The sequence below is a fragment of the Protopterus annectens genome, chromosome 3.part1, assembly GCF_019279795.1.
Source record: "Protopterus annectens isolate FY-2018-M chromosome 3.part1, PAN1.0, whole genome shotgun sequence".
Taxonomy (NCBI): domain Eukaryota; kingdom Metazoa; phylum Chordata; order Ceratodontiformes; family Protopteridae; genus Protopterus; species Protopterus annectens.
In genome coordinates this window covers 1,070,117,615-1,070,145,333 of record NC_056732.1, presented here as the reverse complement: position 1 = coordinate 1,070,145,333, position 27,719 = coordinate 1,070,117,615, and the positions used below count along the sequence as shown (strand labels likewise).

The window sequence follows — 27,719 nt, the reverse complement described above, 5'->3', positions numbered from 1 at the left end:
TGAACCAGCCAGTCTGTATGCCCACTAGAGATGCTAACATCCTTGACCTAGCCTCATCATCATGGGAGAACACTGCACAGTTCCCCCTCCCGACAGTAACGTCCTCACTGGTCAGGTCAGACCATAAATCTGCCTCCTTCAAAATAAACATAAAACCTGGGACACCAGCTAACCATGGAACCTTTAGGAATTATTCCAAGGCAAACCTCCTGCTATTAAGTGGCAGCCTGGAAAATTTTCAAGTCTACTCCCCACCCAAGACCCAGGGAGCACTGTTGCCTATGTGGAATTGTTTACAAAAATCCTTTACAATCATTTATACAGCTGCATAGAAGCAACAGTGGCTATTCAAAATAATTATAAGGCAAACTCAAAAAATAAGCCACCTTGGTGGAATCCCAGCATCAATAGGTTGTATAACAAAAGGAAGAAAATCATGGCCAAAATAGGAAGTGCAATACCCAACAAGGCAAAAACTCACTTGTGACATCCCTGCACTGGCCCAGTAATCAAGGAGCCTCAATCCTCATCACTGGCAACAGTGAGGGATGTACACAATGGGAGGATGACAAGTACACAAACAGTAAAGTGGAATTTCCCTTAAGAGCACACAGAGATCACAGTCAGTCTGGGGTTGGTTTCTCCTTCTTTCTCCAGATCCACAATAAGACTCCCCACTGGCCAGCTACAGGGTTAAGATCTCAGCTGAGGGGCCAAACCAAGACCTTCAGAACCCTCTTTGTCCAACCAGTGCTTCGTGTCCTTGCCCAAGTAGCTGACACACACACACTTTGAAATTTGATTTATATACAAACACACACACACACACACACACACACACACACACACACACACACACATGCCTGGGGAATTCTGGCACAAGTTTATTAGCTATGCACCTTTTTGCCTAGACTATAAGATAATTTCCACTGCCACCAACCAACTCTTACTTATCAACTACTATAAGGCCCTTATAAAGGGTGCCCAATCCTACTGGGTAATGTTACTATTAATCCAAATGGCACTCTGACCAAGCAAGGCTATTGGAGTGGCCTGTACAGTGTCACAAAATACATATCCCAGTAGTCTAAAAACTTAAATATGTCTCGCAAATATCAGCCACAAAGACAGGTTTAAATATATTTAATAATAAATAATAAAAGAGCAAGGCAATACTCAGTCAATCAACACAGTAACTTCAGAGTTCAAAATCACAGGAAGTATTTAAAACAACATTGCAGGACAGTCTCAAATAAATACAGAAAACATCAAAACTAATCTTTACTATATTCCTATCTATATCTAAAAGAGATACTATGCCCTGAATCTTACTTACAGACAGCCAAGTGCAGATGATGATGATGAGTGGATGATCTTGCTAGGTCCAAAACAAAATACAAAATGCACAGTCTCTCTCTGAGAGAGCTCTTAAATTAATATCACACATTACTGCTGGGTTAGCTTGAATGACAACACCCTTTGTCACCTGACTTCAGTTCCCAAGCTAAACAGAAACTTAACAAAATTTAACATATCTGTGTTAAAAGTACATATCTCTCAGAACTGTGCAGCTGCTAGGAAGTCATAAAGCAATAAAACAGGTTTTACATTTTAAACCTAGTAATTACTTATCTCCAACACAATACAAAAAGCTTCTAGCTCTAGACATTGTGTCTACTTGCTGCATTGAAACTAACTTTTATAGCACAAGCATAGAGCGCTTAATTTAAACTTATTTTCTTGACGTTTTATAAGTTAATCTTCTATGTTCCAGCAGGGTATGCTGTGGTTACATTCTTGAAGCTCAGTACATAACACACAGTTCTGTATAAATCATATCAATATTCACAAATGACATAGAATTATTTACAAAATTCCAGATAGCTGGGTTGGCAGTGTCACATTTCTTCCCCCAAAAAAACTCAAGCTAGATTTTCAAATGACCCTTTAGAAACATTGCTTGAGAGGGTTGAGCCTTTATGGGAATACCTTACCCATTCCCTGTCTTGAGAGCCCATCTGGATTGGCACTGCTAACCCACTGAGGTGCTGCACTGTCACATCATGTGCTTGCAACCCTAGGCTCCACCTTAGTAACTAGGCATTTTGCTGGCTGGCTTGATATAGCCATGTTAAGGGATTGTGGTCTGTAACTACAGTGAATTTCCTTCCAAACAGATAAGGCTGAAATTTCTGCAGTGCCCAAACTATGGCTAGGCATTCCTTTTCTACAGCTACATACCATTCCTCCCTGGTTTGGAGCCTATGACTGAGATATACCACTGGGTGCTCTTCTCCCTTTGAGGAAACCTGGCTAAGTACAGCCCCCACCCCATGGTTTGAAGCATCCACCTGTAATCTGGACTGGCTAACACAGTGGGTACTCCCAAAGTGCCTTTAAGATTCTGGAATCCCTGCTCATATGCTAGGGTCCACACTACCTTATCTGGCCTATTTTTTCTTGTCAGGTCTGTGAGGGGAGCAGCTATGATACTATAATTGGGGACAAACTTTCTGTAATACCCCACTGTCCCTAAGAATGCCCTCACCTGCTTTTTGGTAGCAGGGGCAGGCCATGCCTAAATGGCTTCCATTTTGGCAGGTTCTGGCCTGAACTTACCACTCCCCACTCTATGTCCCAGGTAGGAGACCTCTGCCTTACCCACCTGACATTTGCTGGGCTTAATGGTCAACCCTGCTCTCTGTAGTTTGCCCAGCACCTCCCTGACATGCTGAAGGTGCTCTTGCCAGTAATGGCTGTAGATGGCAATATCATCTAGGTACGCAAGGGTAAAATCTCATGCTCCTGCTAGGATACAATCTACCAGCCTCTGGAAAGTCACTGGGATATTTCTCATCCCAAAGGACATCTTTGTGAACTCAAACAAGCCAAAAGGAGTCACAAAGGCTGACCTCTCTCTAGCACTGGGAGTCAAGGGCACCTGTCAGTAACCCTTGGTAAGATCAATAGTGGTAAGATACTTAGCCCCACATGTCTGCTGTAGGGCTTCATCTGTTCTAGGCATGAGGTAAGCATCTGACTCTGTGTGACTAATTAATTTTCTGTAGTCCACACAGAACTTGGTGCTGCCATCCTTCTTGGTACCAGCACCACTGGGGAGGCCCAGAGACGGCTGGACTCCTGAATTACCCCTAGCTCCAACATTTCCTGTATCTCCTCCCTCAGAGTCAGTTTGACTCTCTCAGGCACCCTATAAAGGGCCTGCTTAATAGGCTTTTAGGTTCCTGTATCCACATAGTGTTGCACCAGGTGAGTGCAACCTGGTGTCCCAGTGAACATGCCCCCAAACTCCTGTAACACTGCTCATATTTCTTGAACCTGGGTCGGCAATAGCTGCTGGGACATTGCTACTACTTCCACTGAGGTGTCAGCCCGAGCCTCATGGAGTAGATCAGTCACCAGATCCCCCTCAGACTTTTCCTGCCATCCACTGCAAATATTCAGCACAAGGGCCTCCCTATCATGGTAAGGTTCCATCATGTTAACATGGTACAACTTGCACCCCTGCCTACTGCCTAGCAGATCTACAATGTAGTTAAAATCATTGACCTTCCTTACCACTTTGTAGGGTCCCTCCCAATCTGCCTGCACTTGTTGTGTCTGACAGGAATGAGAACCATTACCTGCTGCCCTACAGCATACCCTCTGTCTCAAGCATTCCTGTCATACCAGATCTTTTTCTGCTGTTGGGTTTCTGCCAGGTTCCCCTGGGCCAAGCCCATGAGTTCCCTGAGTCTTGTCCTGAGGTTTAGGACATATGCCACAACAAACTCCTTGTGGGATTCACACTCACCCCCCCACTCATCTCAAATCAAATCTAGAGTTCCCCTCACCCTATGGCCCATACAGCAACTCAAAGGGTGAAATACCTGTGGATTCCTGGGACACCTCTGTGTAAGCAAACAACAGATGGGGCAAATATTTGTCTCACTCCCTCTTAAACTGGTCTGCAAATGCCTGCAGCATCATCTTGAGTGCAGATATTAACCTTTCATCAAGACCATTAGTCTGGGGATGGTAGAGGGGGTGGGGGTAGCCTTAAAGTGCTTCACCCCACAGTACTTCCACAGACAAACCAGCAGGTCTGATGTGAAATTGGCACCTCTGTCAGTCGGTATTTCTTTTGGGAAACCTACCCTGCTGAAAATCTCTAACAAAGCATTTGCCACCTTTTCTGCCTCAATGGAGGACAGAGCCACCACTTCAGGGTATCTAATCTACTACCGCTAGGATATACTTTTTCCCTGTGGAACTTGGGATACTCAGAGGCCTCACAATATACATAGCTACCCTCTGAAATGGCTCCTCAATCACAGACAAAGGCATCAAAGGAGATTTTACCTTGTCTCCTGCCTTGTCTATCTTTTTGCACTGCTCACAATCCTGCAGTAGCCTGTTACATCTCTGGAAATCCCAGGCCAATAGAAGTTCTGCATAATATGTCTCTATACATTTTATGCCCATATGACCTGCAAAGGGAATATCATGTGCTACGGCTAGAAGTGCCAGACGGTAGGCTCTGGGCACTACCAACTGCTGTATTCTCTCACCCTCTAGCCCTCCTTCAGGGGTCCACCCTCTATACAGTAACCCTTTGTCCCAGTATACAGACTCCCTCTTCCCTTGAGAATTAGGTGCCTCACTAACTACCTCCTCAGGCCTTGTAATGTAGGGTCTGAGAGCTGAGCCTGCCTCCACTCTCTCTTTATAACCCTTCCCAGCTCCCCTTCCACAGGAAGTCTTGCATCCCCTGACAGCTCTGCCTCACTCTCATCCTGGGTACTACTACTACTACTCACCTCTGCCCTTGCAGCCACTCTGTCCAAGGGACCATCAGTACCCACAAGCACCTGTGGCTCACCTTCAGCCTCACTGCCACATGGTAGCTCCTTCCCTGAAGTAACCACCTCACCAGTCCTGACTGCAAGTATTCAATCTGTCTGGGTCTCCCCTAGGCTACCAGACCCACATGCATGTCTCCAAGCTTGACTGCATGTAACTGCATGCACACATGGTACTGCATTATCAAAATCATTCCCTATCAAGACATCTGCAGAGACATCCTCAAACACACCTACTTGCTGGCTTCTTTTTCCACCCTCCCAGTCAAGGTGAACCCTAGCCAAATGTATTTGGAATGGGATCCCTCTTATAGCTCTGACTGGAGTAGACTGCCCAAGCAAGTACTGCTCCTCTTTAACCATTGCAGGCTTCATAATGGTTAGGTCAGAGGCTGTGTCTCTCTTAGTAATGGCCTCTTTCCCATTTACTAAGATAGGATATAACCTCTTGTGGTAGTTTGGTACCCTTGTTGTCTCAAGACAACTTACTGCTGGCATTTTGTCATTCCCACTTACTGGCTCTCCCAACTTTTGTTCCCCACCTTGCCTCCATGGACATCTATATGCTACATGGCCCCGCTGGTTGCATTTAAAACATTTAACCCTTGGTCCCGGACACGTACCTGGACTAGTGGCTTCCCCTGCTACTGGTGGACTCTGTTGGGGCAGTCTGGGCTGCCCATCATGGGTTGCTTTAGACCCGTGAGCAGCACTGGGTGTCCCTTTCCTGTGCAGTGATGCCTTGCTTATAAGGTGTAGGTTTCCCTTCTTCCCCAACTCATCTGCCGCCGGAACTGCATTGTCAATCAGTTAAACAGATTCTCATGTCCTCAGGCATAGTGCTAAGAGCTTGTTCCCCTCACCAAAAGGTCTGAGGTCTGTCAGCCCTGATCTGACATCAACTCACCCACCTATGAAAATAACTGCTTAGTTCAGCAATATATTCACGCACACACTTTCATCTCCCTTGCATCTATGCTCACAAAACTTTTTCTATAAGCTTCAGGTGTTAACTTAAAGCATTCTAACAAACACATTTTGACTGTATTATAATTTAAGCAATCAGTATCAGACAGTTTAGAAATTGCATTTACAGCTTTACATAGAGTAAGGGGGTCAGGAACCATATTACTGTTTACATACCCTCTCAGACATATGAATGAAACTATCAAAATTATCCCCCTCTGTAAATTGTGGAAGAAATTTACTGACCTTTGTTGCTTCTGGGATTCGGTTACTCCCATCCCCATTACCTCCATGACTCAGGCAAAGAGTCAGCATCTCCTTTTCATTTTGCCTCTGTCTCGCCTTCTCCTCAGTGTCCAGGCATTGCAATTTCTCATTTTCCTCAGCCTTAAGACATTGCAATTTCTCATTTTCCTCAGTCTCTAGATGTCTCAGTCTCTCTGCTGCTTCTATTTCCAAACTCTTGGCCTCCAGCTCAAGTCTCTTTAACTCCAGATAGAGTTGTTCATCTCCAAGGCCAGTTTGATTGTCCTCCTGGTTGTTATTCTGCGATGCAACTGTGACTAAAGCTGCAATCATGTCTGCTTTAGTCAGGTTGGCATGCACCAGTTCTTTCGCCTGGCACATCTCAGCCAACTGGCTCCATGTCAGCTTGCCATAGTCCTCTGCTGACATGCTTGCCTGCGTTCCCTGACTAAGCTAACAAAAAAAAAAAAAAAAAACAATTGTGATGTGAAACTCTGAATGTTTACTGCATGGCTGACTGAGAGTACAAACACTTTCAGTGACCACTGTACACAGGCTACAGGAATTCAATATCCACACCACTACAAGCCAATTAATACATGATGGGGCTATCTCACCACTGTCAAACAATTAATATGTGATGTGGATATCCCACCACTGCCTCCGATTAATATGTGATGCCCCTGCATTGGGCCAGTAATCAAGGAGCCTCAATCCTCACCACTGGAACAGTGAGGGATGTACACAATGGGAGGATGACAAGAACACACAGTAAAGTGGAATTTACCTTAACTCATTCACTCCAATGCAGCTCAGGAAGTTTGCCCTGTAACTTCCAATGGGTGGAGCCTAATCCTTTTGACAGAATCAAATTATGTCCTCACATTTCAAACAAATGTTCATATCTCTGGAACCATAAGGATTATGAAAGAATTATAAACTGTAAACTCTTCAGCACAAACTATTTTTATAGTGCTAGTATTCTTTAGGTTCTAGTTGTTAATCATATTTTATAAGTCACAGTAAACACAGTAACTATTACAATTGTAATATTTTGTAAACAACTTACAATATCTCAGCAACCACTCAAGTTAAACACACTGTCAGCAGCATTTATTCATCTAGATGATAGCTTTCATATGAGGCTAAGGAGTTCTGTCTGTGTTATTTGGTTGTTGAGATATTTAGAAAAATGTGAAAATTATATCTATATAAATTAATATCATAAAAAACAACAGTTAATATATATTTACCTGCACTAGACAGAGGTCAAATATGAATGCAGTTGAGTTTGCTATTATGTAACCTTTAAGATGAAATATTTTAAAACCTTGTATGTAGCATGGCTTTGGAATTATAGATGGAAATATGAACAAGCAATATTTGACGCCTAGAGGCATCAGTAGGAGTTAACTGCAGATACATCTACAGGCGTCACTCAGATGTAATGAGTTAAGAGCACACAGAGCTCACAGTCAGTCTGGAGCTGGTTTCTCCCTCTTTCTCCAGATCCCCAATAAGACTCCCTACTGGCACAGCTATAGTGTCAAGATCTCAGCTGAGGGGCCAAGCCAAGACCTTTAGCACCCTCTCTGTCCAACCAGTGCTTCATGTCCCTGCCAAGTAGCTGACACACACACACACACACACACACACACACACACACACACACACACACACTTTGAGATTTGATTTACACACACAAACAGACACACACACACACACACACACACACACACACACACACACACACACCTGGGAAAGGCTGGGACAGGTTTACTAGCTATGCCCCATTGTGCCCAGACTATAAGGTAGTTTCCACTGCCACTAACCAACTCTTACTTATCAGCTACTATACGGCCCTTACAAAGGGTGTCCAATCCTACTGTGTAATCTTACTATTAATCCAAATGGTAGCCTGACCAAGCAAGGCTATTGGAGTGGCCTGTACAGTGTCATCAAATACATATGCCAGTACTCTAAGAGCTTAAATATGTCTCACAAATATCAGCCACAAAGATAGGTTTAAATATATTTAATAATAAATAATAAAAGAAGAAGACAATACTCAGTCAATCAACATAGTGAATTCAGAGTTCAAAATCACAGGAAATATTTAAAACAACATTGCAGGACAGTCTCAAATAAATGCAGAAAACATCTAAACTAATCTTTACTATATTCCTATCTATATCTAAAAGAGATAATATGCCCTAAATCTTACTTACAGTAAGGCAAGCAAAGATGATGATGATGATGAGTGGATGTTCTTGCTAGGTCCAAGACAAAATACAAAATGTACAGCCTCTCTCTGAGACAGTTCTTAAATTAATAACATACATTACTGCTGGGTTAGCTTGGAATACATCACTCTTTTTCAGTTCCCAGGCTAAACAGAAACTTAACATTTAACATTTCTGTGTTAAAAATACATATCTCTCAGAACTGTGCAGCTGCTAGGAAGTTATAAAGCAATAAAATACTTTCTACATTTTAAACCTAATAATTACTTATCTCCAAGAAATACAAAAAACTTCTAGCTCTACACATTGTATCTGCTTGCTGCATTGAAACTAACTTTTATAGCACAATCGTAAAGCACTTAATTTCAACTTATTTTCTTGAAGTTTTGTAAGTTAATCTTCTATGTTCCAGCAGGGTATGTTGTTTTCACATTCTTGAAGCACAGTACATAAGATACAGTTCTGTATAAATCATATTAATATTCGCAAATGACATAGAATTATTTACAAAATCCAGATAACTGTGTTGGCAGTGTCACATCACTCATCAAAATAAATAAAAAACTTGGTGGACTAATTAAGTCTACCAAAGCCATATTTGGGGTACAAGTAGCCTCGTCTCCCATACTAGCCAATAAATTCAGCTCGCATTATACCCCACTTTCTCCCCCAGAATCCTTTCAAGAAATACCTGCAAACATAATTCCGCCAATTTCAGTAGGAAACAGGTTCTCAGGGCACTCTCCAAGGTCAAAAACACTGTATCGATGAGCCCTGATAATCTCCTAGGATATCACCGTAATAGCATGAATAATGACTTATTGGGCCCACTAAAATTATTATTAGCTGTACCCTCCAACAGGCTTCATGCCAAATGAATGCAGGACTGCAGCTATCACTATGCACAAGGCAGGCTGTCCATGGACCTGGGAAACCACTGACCTATAAGCTTGACTAGTCGCATATGTAAATCCATGGAAAGTATTATCTTGGATACCCTAAATTGGCCATAGGTGTGAGTATGCATGTGAGTGTGTGGTGTGGAAGAACTACCAGAGCAGGACTAGTGACCCAGCAGTGTAAACCTTGGCTCTAGATGATTGTCACTGTTGAAGTGACACCCTGACCCCATGTGCAAAACTGGGATAAAGTGGTTGTGGACGGATGGATGGATGGATGGATGTATGGATAAATAATGATGTAGGAAACCTTCAGACACTGGATTCAACCCAGTCTGTTTCAGCAAGCTCAGGTCATGTCTATTCAACCTGGTAGATTTCTTCAAGAAGATCACCAGGGCAATGAATAAGGGCAAAACGGTGTGCACTGCCTACCTCAACATTACCAAAGCATTTGACATAATACCCATTTGGTCAGTGCAGACAATCTCATGAAATTAGGTATAAACCTCTATATCACCCATTGGTTAGCCAGCTGGCTCAAAGATATGATCCAAAAAGTCAGGATAGGGGAGTCTACCGCAACAGAAAAAACACTAACTAGAGGTATCCCTTAAGGCTCAGTGCTGGGGCTGCTCCTTTTTGCCATCTACTTCTCTGAAGTCAAGGCTAATGTCAATGGCATCTGGCTGAGCAAGTTCACATATGATTTCAAACTAGGCACAGTCATAGAATCCCACAAAAACACAAATACTCTCCGAGAAGGCAAAAGAAAGACTAATAATTGGTGCTAGTGACATGGTCAAAAATTCAGAACCAAGAAATATATAATAATATATTTCAAAATGATAGCTATCCCTGGAAATTGCAACATTGGTAATATACCTTAAGAGTTGATCCAGTTGTCATGGGTTTGAGAATGCATTTTGACAGTCACATGACCATTGACTACCATTAGTCTGCTGTAGTAAGGAAATCACTCTGTGTTCTATAGCTTATAAGTAAGGACATGGCACCCAGGTCCAAAGATCATTGTTCCAGTTTACTGACTCCTCATTAGACCAATCACTGAGCACAGTTTCCCCTTCGGTATGTACCTGACCAGGCATATGCAACAAATGGAATGTCCACAGAGGTTCTTCACAAAATATACATGGTGTAGATGTGTCCTGCTTGTACCACCTCAATGCCCTTTCCTTACACTCAAGTCTCCTACAGACTGCTGAGAGGCAATCAATGCCTGGCCTACAAAGCATCCTCTGGAACTAGCCCTGATGGAACAGTTGTACATCCACAAAACAAATAGCATCAAAAATACCAGAGCTAGGGACCTAAACCTTATCTGCAACATAAATACAACATGCTAGAGGGACCGGTATATGTCTCAAAGATTACTCCTTCTTTGGAACAGGCCTCCCATCCATGTGAAGAAGAGTTCTTCCCTGGACTTACTCAAGCAAAACTTGGACGAGTTTATAGTGAATCATACATTTACCAGTGATCTGTCACCTATGCGTCGGTTCAGAAAGAGGAAGCTGGTAAATACTTGACCAGTAATATCCAAGCTATATATATATATATATATATATATATATATATATATATATATATATATATATGGTATCAAAACCTGTCCAATACATTTGAGAAGCAAGTCTAAGTTTAAAAAGGCATTCTGGGGTCATTAGCCTAGTAATCACACATGAACCTATAGCAGAGTATTATAGTGTCAACCACCCATCTGCACCAGTGTATAATATGCATTACCCAGATCATGACCACAACAATAATATCACAATGTTAATGACATACCCTGAGATGTGTGATATACAAGGTTTATATTCCTTACCTTCTAGTGACAAGTAAGACTTGTAAAATTGCACTGACTCAGAATTAATGTACCTTTTAGGGCTACAGTTACCTGGCAAATACATGTGAATTCTGAATAGCTCAGCATATGATTATCTTGTTCATTTCAATTATATATATATATATATATATATATACATATATAATTCATTTTAGCATGACTGCAATATGTTAGATTGCTGTGTTACTACATGAGGTTATGTGGATACTTGAAGTTTTAATCATAATCTAAATGGTATTCTTTTACTTCCAGGCTTGGAAGAGAGCTAACTAAATGATGATGATGTGTGTGTGTGTGTGTGTGCATGTGTGTGTGTGTGTGTGTGTGTGTGTGTGTGTGTGTGTGTGTGTGTGTGTGTGTGTGTGTGTGTGTGTGTGTATACAGGTGTGTGTGTGTGAGTGTGTCATGTTTACACCAGCGGCGTCAACCTTGGGTCTAGATGATTGTCACTGTTGAAGTGACACCTTGACTCCATGTGCAAAATGAGAAAAAGGGGTTGTGGATGGATGTGTGTATACATATATATATATATATATATATATATATATATATATATATATATATATATATATATATATATATATATATATATATATATATATATATATATATATATATATATATATCTATATATATATATATATATATATATATATATATATATCTGTATATATATATATATATATATATATATATATATATACATCTGTATATATATATATATATATATATATATACATACACACACACACACACACACACACACACACACACACACACACACACACACACACACACGCATAAAATGGCAGCGATGATCTCTGGTTCAGCATCATGGTGCTGATGATCAAACAGAGAGCATCAATTACCCCTTTTATTACCATAACAGATCATACATGGTATGTGCAGTGTGTTTATTTTCTTCTTCTTCCATGAATCCATCATTGCATCCACTGAAAGAGAAGAAAGAGAACCAAATCACTATTCAAGAAAAGTAAAGAATCATCAGATGAATCTGTGAGGTCCAGCTGGGTCTAGGGGAGAAGCCATATGGGACTGTTAGCCTTATAATCTGCTGCTGAGGTAGCTGCTTTCCCCAGGCTGCAACAGATTGTGAGGTTGTTGTAAATGCCAAAACCTGGACATTGTTCCCTGACATGGGTCACATCCCTGTCCACTGCATTATATCATACAGACGATCTTGACTAAATAACTACCTAAAATGTCAAAAGATTGTGTTTGGAGCTGGGCACATTAATACGTGCATAGGTTTATATGTACTTAATAGGCTATTGATCTGTGAGGATCATTACAACCGAGTGACTCCTCCAGGTGCATCTGCAGTTACCCCCTACTGCTCCTCTAGGCGTCAAATATTACTTGTTCATACTTGCATTAATAATTCCAAAACCACGCTACATACAAGGTATCAGAATATTTTATCTTGAAGCATACATGATGGCAAACAGAATTGTACTGATATCTGACCTCTGTCAATGAGTATTTATTAGAATTGTAAGGTGATAACTTCATTTTTAAAGGCTTAGGCTACACCCACTAGGAGTTGAAGGTACACACTCAAAAGACTTGTACTGGAGGGAACCTAGAATTAAATTCCCATTTTTCTAACCCTTATATTTTGCATACAAATAACCCAAAGGTTTGGGACATTTACTTATTTCCCCTACCCATGAGGGATATGGGTGCTACACTGGAGTTGAATTTATGGTTTCCCATCCAGCCATCTAAATTGTACTCTGAGTAAGAGAAGTACTTTATTTTATGTGAAGTGCAAGATGGCTCCATAGAAGTTTTATTCCCTGTGATATATACCTATCCCTCCAGCATTACTTATTAATGTTAAAAGAAATTAAGATACCTCATGTTAGTGTTCACACTACTATTGAACTTGCGAATATGTAATAGTTCTGACAGGATGGTGGTCAGATGAGGCTGTCTAAGCGAGGCAGAAGTCATATCCTGTAGCATGTATGAGAGACAAGATTGTGACACAGTCAACATAGTTCTTAGAAATTAGGCCCTTGATATTTTAGTGATAAAGTGCTGTGGTCATTCCAGTTGTGACAAATGTTTGGACAGGTAGATACTGAAAGGGACATTATATTCAGTCACTGGCCTAATGAAAGCTGAGTACAGGTGGTCAAGGACATCACATACACAAATGCTGTAGATACAGCCAACCTACTGGCTGACAGATTTAATGAAAACTTCATCCCTCTGTCCCCCCTCATCAGTAAATCAGGACATCCCCAGTACCTGCCACCCCAATCTCTAGGGAACAGGTCATCACTGCCTTCTCAGGGGCAAAAATAGAGCCTCCATGGGATCCGATAACATCCCAGGCTGCATCCTATATGAACTCAGGCATGAACTTGCAGCACCATTAGGCTCCCCATTCAACCAAAGCCTGAGTACCAGTTTTGTCCCAGCTGAGTAGAGGACAGCCACTGTCATCCCTTTACACAAAGGTGGAGCATCCATCAATCTGGGAAATTATAGACCATCAGCCTAAGTAGCCTGATCTGCAAGGCCATGGAACAGATTAACATGGACCTCATTAACAGGGACATTGGCAAACTCCAAACTCTCGACCCCCACACAGTTTGGCTTTGTCAAGGGGAGGTCATGTCTGTCAAATCTGGTCAACTTCTTTGAGACAGTCACCACAGCCATGAACGAGGGGAAGACGGTGCAAACCACCTACCTTGACCAGGACAAAGCCTTTGACACTATTGCTCACTCGGGCATAACAGATAAACTCTCTCAACTAGGCATCTATCCATATGTCATCAGATGGGTAGCAAACTGGCTCACTGATAGAACTCACCTAATCAAAATAGGGGAAGCCACCTCAAACAGTAGACCCATAACGAGCGGCATACCCCAGGGATCAGTCTTGGGGCCTCTGTTATTTGGGATATACTTCTCTGAGATCCAGGCCAAAACCAGTGGTCTATGGCTGACCAGGTTTGCAGACGACTGCAAGCTGGGCATGGTCATCAATTCCCCAAGTGATGTGGACGTCCTCCAAGATGGTCTCACCCAAACAAATGAGTGATGCCTGAAACATGGCCTCAAGCTGAATGCCCAAAAAATGCATCATCATCATCATCCCCTTTGGGGGGAGTGATGTCCCCACATGTTATCACAATAAAAACAATATCCTAAACCCTCAATCAGTCGTGAGGGATTTGAGCACCCAGGTTGATAGCAACCTGACTTTTGACCACGATGTTGCTTCCATTGTACAGAAAGCTTTCTACATGGCCCACCTCATAAGTAAGGGTATGTCATCCAGGGACAAGGAGGTCATAACATCCCTATATTCTTTGCTTATAAGGCCAATTACTGAGTACAATGCACCCTTCGGCATGTATCTCGCAAAACATATGCAGCAGCTGGAGAGACCACAGAGGTTCCTCACCAGAAGAATCCAGGGCCTCAAACATCTACCCTACAGAGATAGGCTAAAATCCCTGTCCCTCTACTCAGTTTCATACAGACTCCTCAGAAGTGACCTCTGTCTGGCATACAAAGCAATCTCAGATCCCGCCTTGATGGGACTGCTACATATGCAACGAAAGTGCACTTTTGCGAACGTCACTAAGTCGAACGGGACATTTCCTGCACTGTGGTGCGGTAGTGACGGACCTTAGGATTAGGGCTTGGGTTAAGGATACTGGATAGCTAGTAGGACTATCCACTATCCTTAACCCAAGCCTTAACCCTAAGGTCCGTGACTACCACACCACATTACAGGAAATAGGTCCATAACTACTGCTCAATGGAGGAAATACAGTTTCCTGCACTGTGGTGCGGTAGTCACGAACCTTAGGGTTAGATCTTGGGTTAAGGATAGTGGATAGCTAGTAGAGCTATCCACTATCCTTAACCCAAGCCCTAACCCTAAGGTCCGTGACTACCACACCACAGTACAGGAAATAAGTCTGTAACCACTGCTCAGTGGAGGAAATACAATTTCCTACACTGTGGTGCGGTAGTCACGGATCTTAGGTTAGGGCTTGGGTTAAGGATAGTGGATAGCCCTACTAGCTATCCACTATCCATTACCCAAGCCCTAACCCTTCGTTCATTCTAGTGACTTTATATATATATATATATATATATATATATATATATATATATATATATATATATATAGATAAGATATATTATATATACATGTATATTTATATACACACACAAATATATACATATATACATCCATCCTCAGCCCCTTTTTCCCATTTTTGCTTAAGGGGTTGGAGTGTCACTTCAACAGTGACAACCATCTTGAGCCAAGGTTTACAACGCTGGGTGGCTAGCCCTGCTGCAGTAGTTCATCTGTACCACTCACTCACACCTACAGCCAATTTAGAGTGTCCAATCCACCTATTGCATATCTTTGGAATATGGAAGGAAAACGGAGCACCCAGAGAAAACCCATGTGACTGCAGGGAGGACATGAAGACTCTGCTCAACAGACACCCCAGCCAAGAATTGAGCTGGAGAACCTCTTGATGTGAAGCAACAACACTAACTGCTGTAACACTGTGCCAACTCTGAGATTGCAATACAGTGGAGAAAGGGCAAATTACTTCATCCCCACTGTTCCAAAATCTCAGAAAAAAAACAATATGTGAGATCAGCTGTATCAACTTTTTTTCTGCTCAACAACTTGAATTGTTGACCACTTGTCATATGTATAATCCATTCAGATATACAAACACACACATACACACACACACACACACACACACACACACACACACACACACACACACACACACACATATATATAAATATATATATATATATATATATATATATATATATATATATATATATGGATCTAGGACAGTTGATCGAAAGACCAACTCTCCAAATCCAACCCTACCGAACACCGTTTACCGAAACTGCTTTCACCGAAAAAGCAGTTTCGGTAAACGGAAGATAAAACACACACACACACACACACACACACACACACAAAAAACACACACACACCATGTTTACGCAGGGGGGCTGCACCCCCCACACCCCCCTATTTTTATATTCTCACTCCAAGATCGCACTACAGTGGGGAAAAGGGAATATTCCCTTATCCCCACTGTAGTCTGATCTCACCCACTACCACTTCCCCCCGATTCCCTGTACTTTTACGAAAGTTTCGCGAAAGCACTTTTTTCGTTAAAAAGTGCTTTCGCGAAACTGTGACAACTGTTCACTTTCGGTAGACTGTCCTAGACCCATATATATATATATATATATATATATATATATATATATTTATATATATATATATATATATATATATATATATATATATATATATATATATATATATATATATATATATATATATATATATATATATATATACATATATATATACATATATATATATATATATATATATATATATATATATATATATATATGGGTCTAGGACAGTCTACCGAAAGTGAAACTAGTGAAACTAGTGAAACTATAGTGGTATATAACTTATTTTAATAACATTATTTACTAATGTCTTGTTTCCCCTAATCAAAGTTTGAAGGTACCACAAGAGAGTTTCAAGTACAGCTTAATTTTCCTACTGAGACTGATTTAATGGATCACCATCTGATCATATCAAATGAAATCTGTGAACATCCTATGCGTTCCATGCTGTTTTTTTTGTTTGTTTTTTTATTTTTATTTTTTTGTAGAGACAGCCTCTGTGAAGTCTATACAATCAATATATAAATCCACCTCTGCCCACACAGTGAAGATTACTCCCCCATCAGACAATGTCAAGTGAATAATTAATGCATCATGAATTTACTACTCATATTATCACATTGGTGCTGCAGAAAACAATATAGTAATACATATGTGTATATTTGAACTGTGGCATATAATATAGTGGTATATAAGTACTATTCAAGTAGCAATCAGTGAACTCTGCATTACAGGAATATGCCAGTAGGTATCAGAGACTCAGCTATGAAAACAAAGGGAAAAAGGCTAAGTTATGGACAGATAAGGGGAGGCAGACCTCTGACAACTTAGCAAGCAATGCTTTACAGTGGGAGAGGAGACAGGAAAGTGCAAGGAAAAGAACCTGAACAAACTTTAAAGCAATATAGTAAGCAGTGCCACATTACAGCATGATCTCATACATGCAAGGCATTTTAAACTGTTCTAGGAATCAAACTACAGTGTAATAATTGGGAAGGGGATTCTCAGTTATGCATATGAACCACCAGTGGACATGCAAAACCTAAACTACATTTACAAATGTGTACATGGAAGTGACCCTACCTTATTGCGAAATATTTAATGAAGAAGTCAGTAAAAGTGCATTGAAAAATCCACCACTGCATAACCCATCTAATATATATATATATATATCTATATCTACATCTAACTATCTATATTATATTTATATGTTTTGTTGTTGGTAGTCAATTCTGAACAAAAAACAGCTGAGGGGATCATCCACATTTGATCATATGCTTGGCCTACTGTTGAGTCAGACTCTGAAGCTTACTGGTTTATCATACCTATCTGAAAACTATGGATTTTTCTGGGCTGAACTAGTAATGTTTATGGATTTTGAAGCTCACAAATCTCCAGCACATATGCACACTTATAAGACAAAACAAAACTTCTAACAAAGTTAAGATCTTTTTCTCCTTACTGGAAAGTGGGGGCATAGAGCTAGGTAAACAATTTACAGAATACAAAGGAATTGCAATTTCATTCACCGGAAATTCTTATAAAGTTAGTAGACAGGCTGCTGGTCTGCAGCAGGATCAAAACTGAAACTGAAGAAAATATTCATAATATAATTTCAAAAATAAAAGTGTGTGTGTGTGTGTGTGTGTGTGTGTGTGTGTGTGTGTGTGTGTGTGTGTGTGTGTGTGTGTGTGTACACACACACAGACACACACATATAAATATATGTATATAAATGTATATAAATATATGTATATCTATATAAATATATGTATATCTATATATATCTGTATATCTATATCTATATCTATATCAGAGAGCGAGACTGATTTACAGTGTAAAAGAATATATAATATACTTGGAAACATTTTCAAGGAGACATCTCTTTCCTTTGCAGCAATATTACATGCAGATCTAAAAAATAAGGCTGCATTGAACCATTCTATGGTCCTGCAAAATGGCAAAAACCTAAACCTAAACCACGCAGCATGTCAAGTTGCCCTTGTGATATATGTGTAGAATGATGAAAGGGCCTGCAGAACTATATGGTTTGGGTTAAGGCAGCTCACGTTGACAGATTCATGGTACGGCAGCAGATAACGTTAACTTTGACCACTTAGACTGCCATTTCCTTATTCATTGGTGTTGTTCATTGCCTAGTTCTTCCCATTTCTCATCAGAACTGAATTCAGTCCATATAATACCTCTGTACCTCACTGTTTCCATCAACATACCATTGCTATGAAGGCTGCTGTATGTATCTACTAGCCTTTTCATGAAAAATTACTTCTTCAAATATCCCCATTTATCTTGAAACTTTATTTTCTTATTCTCTTAACATTAGATTTTCTGAAATGTGCTACAATTCTGGAGTTTCTAATTTTTTACAGATACTATAAATATTATGTGCCCCATTCCAACTTTCTTGAACAGCTTGCATATTGGTTGTTTTGGACTTCCTATCAATCTTCTTTTGCTGAAGGTGCATCATTTATTTTGCATGATTCAAACTTGCTTCTTCTCTGTCTACATTCTCAAAGAGTTAGAAGTCACTAACATTACATACAGTAATTATATGAGACCTCTCCAACTGTTTACACAGAAGGGTGTTGAGTTCCTTGTCTCTCCTTTGATAACCACCTAATGTGCAGTCTGGTATACCTAGTCCTCATTGCTAATTATTCATACGTCTTCAATACATTTAGATCATCTGATACGATCAGTCCTTGGTCCTTGCCAACTTCTTCTATTGCTTGTTTCATTTGTGTACTCTTTACCTACATTTTTTTCTAGATTTTATTTATTTTATTTATTTTACATTTGTTAACCGGGCTAGTCCAACTGGATACATGTCCATTTTCAGTGGAGGCCCGAGGAGAAAAGCTCCGGGTTTTCAAAACATTTAATGTTACAAGTAAATTAAAAACAACAGTACAAAAATGTATACAAAAATGTTACTAAGAACAAGATTTGTACATAGTAAAAAAATGATTTGACTATTTTCCCACAAAAAAAAACAATAAGTAAGTAAATCGAGAAAAGATGGGGATATAAGGTTACTAAGGACATCTACAGGATAAGACAGGATTTGGAAAACAGGATTGGTGGTTAGATGGGATAGGTAGAGCTGGACAGAGTAGAAAGGTCAGTGAGTAATTATGATATAAGGATCAACTTTAACAGAGAAAAATTTGAGGGAGACGTGGTAGAGCAGAGGACAAGGAAATGAAAAAGCAGATTAGTCAGGGTTATTGCAAGAGCATAACCAGTGGTTGGAGAGGAAATGTTTAAGGTTAGTTTTGAATAGTGGGAGAGATGTAAGAGCTGTTAGGTCAATTGGTAGGAGGTTCCATATTTTACCAACAAAGTTAGAAAAAAGAGAGTCTCCTGCAGAATTATTAGATAAAGAAGTTTGCATCTGCATTTTTTAGTTGAGTAACTTTTCAGGTTATGGTATGGCGTTATGAGGGTAGAGAGAGTGGGGTATTGTTAGGTTGATAAAGGACTTTATGGGCAATAATAAGTTGGTTAAATTGTAGGAGGTGAGGTAATTCAAGCCAGCCTAGTTGTTTTAGGTTTTGACAGTGATGAGTCCTATATGGTGAGTTAGTGGCGAATCTGGCAATGTTATTATAAGATCTAGCTAGTTTGTTATGATTATATTGGGACAGGTTAGTATAGATGGGGGAGGCATATAATAGGGTAGAGAGTAAGTGAGTTCTTGCTATTGTAGATCTGGCTAGTGGTGATAGAAATTGTTTAATTCTATATAGAGATCCGAGTTTTTTGTTGGTAGATTTTATTATAGTGTTAATGTGAGCGTTAAATTTAAGTTGATTATCTATTGTGATTCCTAGGAGTTTGGTGGTGGTGTCAGGAGAAATTATGGTACCATTATTGGATTGAAGTGTAAAATGAAGAGGGGGAGATGTGTGTGAGGGTGTAAACAGCAATAATTTGTTTTTTTTTAGGGTTGAGGAGAAGACAATGGTTAGAGAACCATTTTTCTATTGTGGTGAAGGATTTTTGTGTGAGAGAATGTAGGTCAGTTTGGGATTTTGCTGAGCAAATAATTGCGGAGTCGTCGGCGTATTGAATGCAGGTAGAGAAGGGGATAGAGAGATGAAGGTCATTGATGAAAATGAAGAATAAAAGTGGGCCTAGGATAGAGCCCTGTGGGACACCTAGGGAAGTAGGTAGAAGTTCAGAAAGATGATTCTGCCAGAGAACTGCTTGTTTACGATTATCCAGGTAGGATGTGAACCAGTTCAAGGTGGATTTATCAAGTGATAGGGACTTTAGAAGGTGGAGTAGAAGTTTATGGTTGACCATATCAAAGGCTTTAGAAAGATCTACAAAGAGTGCTGATGACAGGAAATTATTGTTTAGATTTGTGTTGATACAGTTGGTAAAAGAAAGTAGGGCTGTGGTAGTACTGTGGTAAGGACGAAAGCCATGTTGACAGTACGCTAAGAGATTGTGGTGGAGTAGGTGGGTAATTAATTGTTTGTGGATACATTTCTCCATTATTTTAGCAAGAGGAGACAGAAGAGCTATGGGACGGTAGTTTGAGTATTCAGTAGAGTCACCACCTTTGTGAAGGGGAATAATATGTGAGATTTTCCAGATTGATGGAATAGTGCATTCCTTAATAGTTCTGTTAATCAATATAGAGATTGGGTAGGCAATGGCTGAGGCTCCTAGTTGTAGGTATTCCCCAGGTAATTTGTCAGCTGAGGGGGTAGAAGGTTTAAGTTTTTGAAGTAAGGAGGAGATGAAGGAGGTGGGTATTGGTTCTAGGTGGAAAGGAGGGGGGGTGGGGCTTGTAGCGGGCAGGTTGGCAGTGTCAGGATATTGTTGATTTGCTAAGTTTTGTACAGCTGTGGTAAAGAAGGTATTAAACGCATAGATGTATTACTTTGCATTTTTACTCTGAAGATTTTTGGTTGCAATGTCTCTCACTATTACTTATGGCTTGTCAAACCCCTCATCATCAGCAATTCATCTGTACCTCATATCATGTTACTGCAGAGTTTAGCTGTCATCTGCAAAAAGGCATACTTTTCAGACCTTACACAATCTCAGCCATGACATATTAAAAGGATAGACTGGGTTCAGTAACTCCTTTGCTTAGCTGTGAGGGGCATCTGCAGCTAACAGCAGGACAGCAGTGGTCTTATGTGATTCAGAAACCTAATGATCACTAAGCATAAAGAACCTGTGATTCAGGCAAGCGTTTGCTGTCTAGTAACAGAATAAAGTGTGATGTGTGATTGACAAAATGCAATCATATAATGCTGAGTCTTATTTATGATTCAGTGTTGCATGCTGAAGAAATCAGGGCACCAGTGAAGAAATTTGCAGACTGTAATTTAAAGACATAAATAATACAGCTATACAGTTCTGGTAGTAAGACCTACTTCCAAAAATAAATTTGTCATAATTTATCTTTCAATATGCAAACACTTCTCAGCCACACAGTGTGTTGTGCAGCCCACAAAGATCCCCTGGCTGAAATAAGTCACCATGACATCAGGTGGCTGAAGTTAAATGAATATTCAATAAAAGTGAGATGCAGTAAGTAACCACAAGATTTAGAACTTTTCATCAGTTACTTGTGAGTCAGAACTAACTATGCCCCTTGGCTAACAAAAGAAACAAAAACTATAATGAAAGATAGGGACAAAGCCTGGTTACAATTTCATAAACACAGAACCACTTCCACGAAACAAAACTATTTACAAGTCTGCAACAAAGCCAAAAAACAGATTAAACTAGATAAAGCTAATTATTATAAAACCATGCAAGAAAAATTTGCTCATAAGCCTCAAAAATTCCTGGCCACAATAGTTTACTGCACCCTGGAAAATCTACCACCCCTACCCCTGTATTACCAAATAACCATGATAACACCCCCACACAATTCAAGAAATTCTTTACTGAAACAATCCAAACCCTAGCCAACACCCAAAATTGTACTACCAACCTATACCAAAACTCACCCATACCCACCTCAATGAACAAAACAATTCCTATAGCTTTTCCCTGTACCCAGTGTCTACTAAAACTATTACCATACTCCTGAAAAAAATTAAACCAACCACAATAGCAGCAGACAAACTTCCAGCTGACTTCCTTCAGATAACATCTGAGGCCATACCCTATCCCATATCCATTCTCATAAATAGGTCAATATCTGAATGCACAGTACCCACCTTGTGGAAAATATCACATATTATTCCACTCCACAAAGGAGGTAAATCTCTAGAGCTTACCAACTACCACCCAATAGCAATTCTATCACCTTTATCAAAAATATTAGAGAGAATAGTTCACTCTCAACTAATGCAGTACCTCCTGAAAAATAACCTACTATCTAATTCCCAGCACGGCTTTAGACCTTCCCATAGCACCACCACAGCACTACTTTCATTTACCAACATAGTCAATCACCATAGAAACAAGGGACTATTCGTATCCTCCATATTCCTAGACTTATCTAAAGCCTTCGACATGGTAAACCATAGCATGCTTCTCGAAATGCTATCTACCCTTAGCATAAACTCTTCCACTATATCATGGTTTAGTAACTACCTATCAGGTCATCAGCAAGCAGTGCTATGGCTTGACCAATTGTCCTCTCTATTACCAGTATCCATAGGTGTCCCTCAAGGATCCATTTTGGGTCCTTTGCTGTTCTCCCTATTTACAAACCAGATAGCTGCATCCTCATTCTCTGCCACAGTAGTGCAATACGCAGATGACACCACCATTATATGTGCCGCCCCGACCATAAATGAACTACAAACCATAACTCTAAAGAACTTTGCTTTAGCTGAAGCATGGTTCACAAACATCAAACTTCTTCTTAATCCCAAAAAAACCTAATTCTATTTGGCCCTGTTAGACCTCCTCATCTAAGCAGTGATTTCACCATAATCTCCAAAGATAAAATCAAAATCACCCCAACAACCCACACAAAACTGTTAGGGGTAGTAATCAAAAACAACCTCAGATTTGACATTCACATAGCCCAAATAATCAAGAAAGTAAACATAAAGCTGGGTCTCCTTTATAGAAGCAAACAGTTTATGACCAAGAATACCAAATCCACAGTTGCAAGAACTCATCTATTATCCATCCTCCTTTATGCCTCCCCTATACTGACAAATCTTCGCCACACCAAACTTAACAAAATGGAATTTTGTTACAACAAGATTGCCAAGTACGCATCTGAGGCCTCTCATAGATCACATCACTGTCTTACCCTAAAGCAGCTCAACTGGCTTGAGCTGCCCCAAATACTGCTACTTAATCAACTCTCAACAGCACACAAACTTTACTACTTGTCTGAAAAAAAAACATCACTACAGTATCTAATTCAGCCCTACACAAACACCAGAACCTTAAGATCTAGTAACCAAAACCTTATAAATGTCATCAAATGCAAAAATGATGCCAGTAAGTCTCTTTTTGCCTGCACTATAGCCATAATTTGAACCAGCTCCCAAACCACATAACTTCTATAACCTCTGCCTTCCAATTAAAAAAAACTCCTCAAAACCCACTGTTCAAACAACTGGCTTTGCTCTTGTGTCTCCCCAGGTTAAACCACACCACTGCACTGTTGCATGAATTCTTCTGCTAAGGATTACTTGTTTCTTCCTCTAGTTACCCAGGTAGACCTGTTCTACCCCAAACATAAGGGCTTTTCAGAAAGAACTCCTATCAAAACTTTTGTACTTCTTTTCTCAAACATTGTACTACTTTTAATCTTATAATGTACTGCATATAATCCTTACAACAAAAAATAGTTAAACTCTGACTATTACATGCTGAAATGTAGTCTTGTAATTTTGTGTATATTCCTGCTAACAAGTTGTTAATATCTGCATATTGCATGCTGAAATGTATTCTTAGATGTAAGCTCAAATCCCCACTTATGTACTGTACTGTATTTGGAGTTTTTCTCCCCGGGCCTCCGCTGAAAATGGACCTGTGTCCAGTTTGACTTTCCCAGTTATCAAATGTAAAATAAAATAAATGAATAAAAATAAATTGTGAGTGCAAGCATAAGTAAAGTTGTAAGGTACGTTTAAGAATCCTGCCTAGATCTAGCACAGGCACTATGTACAGTACTATTATAAGTTCCATTTGTGGCTGTTAGTATGTAAACTCATCAAGAGAAAAAAAATATGTAATGTGACGTTTACAAAACCCATGCAATTAACTTATAAAAAGTTAGACAAGAACATTCAAGAAGGGACAATGACTTCTGGTGTTTACCTTTTGGAACAGCAATAATAAGTAAGCAAACAGAACCAGCCAGTATTAAAAAGAAGGCCTGACATATCTTCCTTCCAAACCTTTCCAAGAGAAATATGCATCCCAAGTGAGCTGGTAGCTCCACAAGACCGAATATGAACTGTGTAAGATAAATGTCCACACCAAAACTGCCAACATTCAGGGATAATCCATAATACACAAGGCTGTTAACAAACCTGTTGTGAAGAAGAAAAAAGGTATTAAACTACAGATTTGTATTCTGAAATAAATAAACATAAAACAGTGTGTTTTCTTTCCTATCTGGGTTCAGGAGTTGTAAAAGGGTAATACTGTCTATCAAAAGTGATATAAAATAATGAACCAAACAAAATATAACTTAAAAAGTGCTGTTAAATAAAAATGAAGCAAGCATAACATCATTGTTACAAGGTAAGGCTGCTGTCAAAATAAACACTAATAACTTTTCTTTTGTTAGACACAAACAAAAGAGGTTCCTTGTTACTGTCCATCTTCAGTATATTCACTAAGACATGAAAGCAGTTTAAGGCAAGACATTTATTGTTCAGAATAAAATGGCAGCGAACTAAGATTACACATAGTGCAAAATTATGTGAAGACTAGCATAATCTAATCTAACATGGCAGAACTATAGACTTTTAAGTACTAAACAAAGTAGAGACTAGTCTCACATTACATATCTTCTGGAAAATACTTTCCAATCATAATCCATAATTTTAATTGTCAGTAAAAATATGCAATCGTCATTCAGAGCGTGTCAAAGCTGTTACACCTCTGCATATTCTCATACAGTATACTGTTAATCATTATTCCACCCACGCAGTAGTTTTCCTTTACACAAACAAGGCTGTATTCATTACAGAAATTGTAACAAGACAATGACAAACCATAAAGACATATTATTTATGTTTTTAACTGCAAGCAAGCAACGTTCCATAATAACCATAAAGACATATTAATTTTTCTAACTGCAAGCAAGCAAAGTTACATAATATTCTTTTGTTTTATAACAAAGCAGTACTGTGATCTTCATTTACCCATACCTCACAAAGTACAAACCTGTTTCTCGTCTGAAATAGATTTTGATAGTTGTAATATCTGAAATAATTCTAAAAGAGAAAATCCAATCTGACACTCCTGTTGTTGATATTTTATCAAATACTGACCAGAAATAGCTTAGAACTCTGCATTCCTTTGTCTAACTCACCTGGGGATGGGCAAAAACTAAGGCAAGAGTATTAGATTCTACTAGCCAGACATAATAAGAGAGATAGAACTTCTGTGCTTCTTATCCAGAGTGCAGGAAAACTGTGCCCCTTCCTGGTAATAAAAGGCCCTCATTCCCACTGTCTAGCATAAATGTACCATTTGAATGTGTTGCCATGGAAATCATGGGACCATTAGTAAACTCAAGCAATGAGTCACAGAACATACTTGTCATAATAGAATATAGTCTGTGTACTTAATAAAGGATTTTCAACTGGAAACAGACTGCCTGCCTTGCTTGGATTACTTTCAAATACTTAGTAATGCTGTAGAATTATATATTTTCTATTATTACTTTTTGACTTGACGAGTTTACGTTCGCTACTTCTACTACTATTGTCTGATCTGATTAATATACAGTGATTAACTAGAAATATATGGACTGAAAATCTTCCACACAGAGAAGTTTCTTACACTGTTTTGTTTTTAGACCCACTACACTTTAGTGGGTTGTTTTGAGACTTCGGGGATACCACGGAGATTACTTTTTTTTTTTTCAAATTTCCAGAAGCAGTACCTTTATGCAAAGCTAATAAAGCTCTTGACATGGAACTGCTTCTGTTATTCTCCAGAGTGTGTCCCTCATGAGATATTAACAGACCAAGCACTCTCTTTATGGCAGATGTACTGCATCAGTTATGTCAGTGCTATAAAGTCAAACAGCTGAAGAATCCATTTACTGACTGCAGACTAATGGATTAGTTAAGCAATAACCGACGACGTGGTGTGGTATATTGAAGATTTACCAACGGCTGATGTGGTTTAATCATGAGGGCGAAATCTTCAATATACCACAATCACGGAGTCAGTTATTGCTATTATATAATGACATAATTTAAGAAAAAAATACTTACTTTTCTTAAATAACGTCTTTGTATAACGGCGGATTGCTGTTCTTCCGGCGGTTGTGGTATACTGATTCTGCTTTATGATGTATTGTGCATGCGTATGGAACTTGCGTTCCCATGCATACCCGGTACATCAAGGCTTTGAAATGGAAGCAACAGAGAAAAGAAAGTATCCGTTTCTCCGTTTTCTCTCTTTTGTTTTTTTTATTGTACAAAAAGAAGATTTGGGGGCAGTTTATACCAACGGAAAAAAGTCGAGCAACCAGACCTTTTTCCGTTGGTATATTGTGGGATTTACAACAGGCACACTGGTTGGGCTGGCCAATCAGCATACACGTTTTAGAATATTAATAGGGAGGAATTGTATAATAGAAAGGTTTTAACAAAACACTTAAAACTCATGCTAATGTTAGTTACTGATGCATCCAGAAAATCTGGAGCAAGTTACTGTCCTGCTTACTGTTTGCAATCAGAGAAGCACAACAAGATTCAGCTAACTTACCCCAATGGAACTTCTGTATAGCAGGCACCTGAGAGGGCTGCTTGACATTGGTAAGGAAAATTAGGAAAAGAAAATGACATCATTTAAAAGTGTGATAGAAAGCAGTACGGTAGTAATCCCCATACTAAGGCAGCACATGCAGAGCGTGCAGGGAATGCAACAACAAATTTGTAATAAGAGTATCTGACTTAGAGAACTTAACTCAAGAGATGAGGAACTAGTGCTAGTGTCCTCCTGAGGAGTAGAAAAGAATAAATGCTAAGTATAAAGTTAGGCAGCCAGGAAAAAGAAAGTCAGAATAAATTTATCACATTAATGTGCCGAGGCTACAAGGAAGAAGAAAGCTCTATTTTGAGCTTGCAAGCTGGAGTTCATAACAGAGACCAGAGAATCTCTGCCTATACTGTGGTTAGAGGAATCCTTATCTAAAGTAAGGAGTATTCACATTAATGTCTACCAGAATTAACTA

General features: G+C 39.5%; 1 protein-coding gene across 1 annotated transcript in view; it reads right to left on the bottom strand.

Moving 5' to 3' along the window:
* Nucleotides 1-27,719, bottom strand: part of LOC122798353 (solute carrier family 22 member 13-like) — a 714,590-nt gene that overhangs the window by 192,593 nt on the left and 494,278 nt on the right. The window contains exon 7 of the mRNA XM_044067205.1: nucleotides 24,617-24,831. Within this exon, the coding sequence (XP_043923140.1) occupies nucleotides 24,617-24,831 (215 nt within the window). The remainder of the gene's footprint in view (nucleotides 1-24,616; nucleotides 24,832-27,719) is intronic.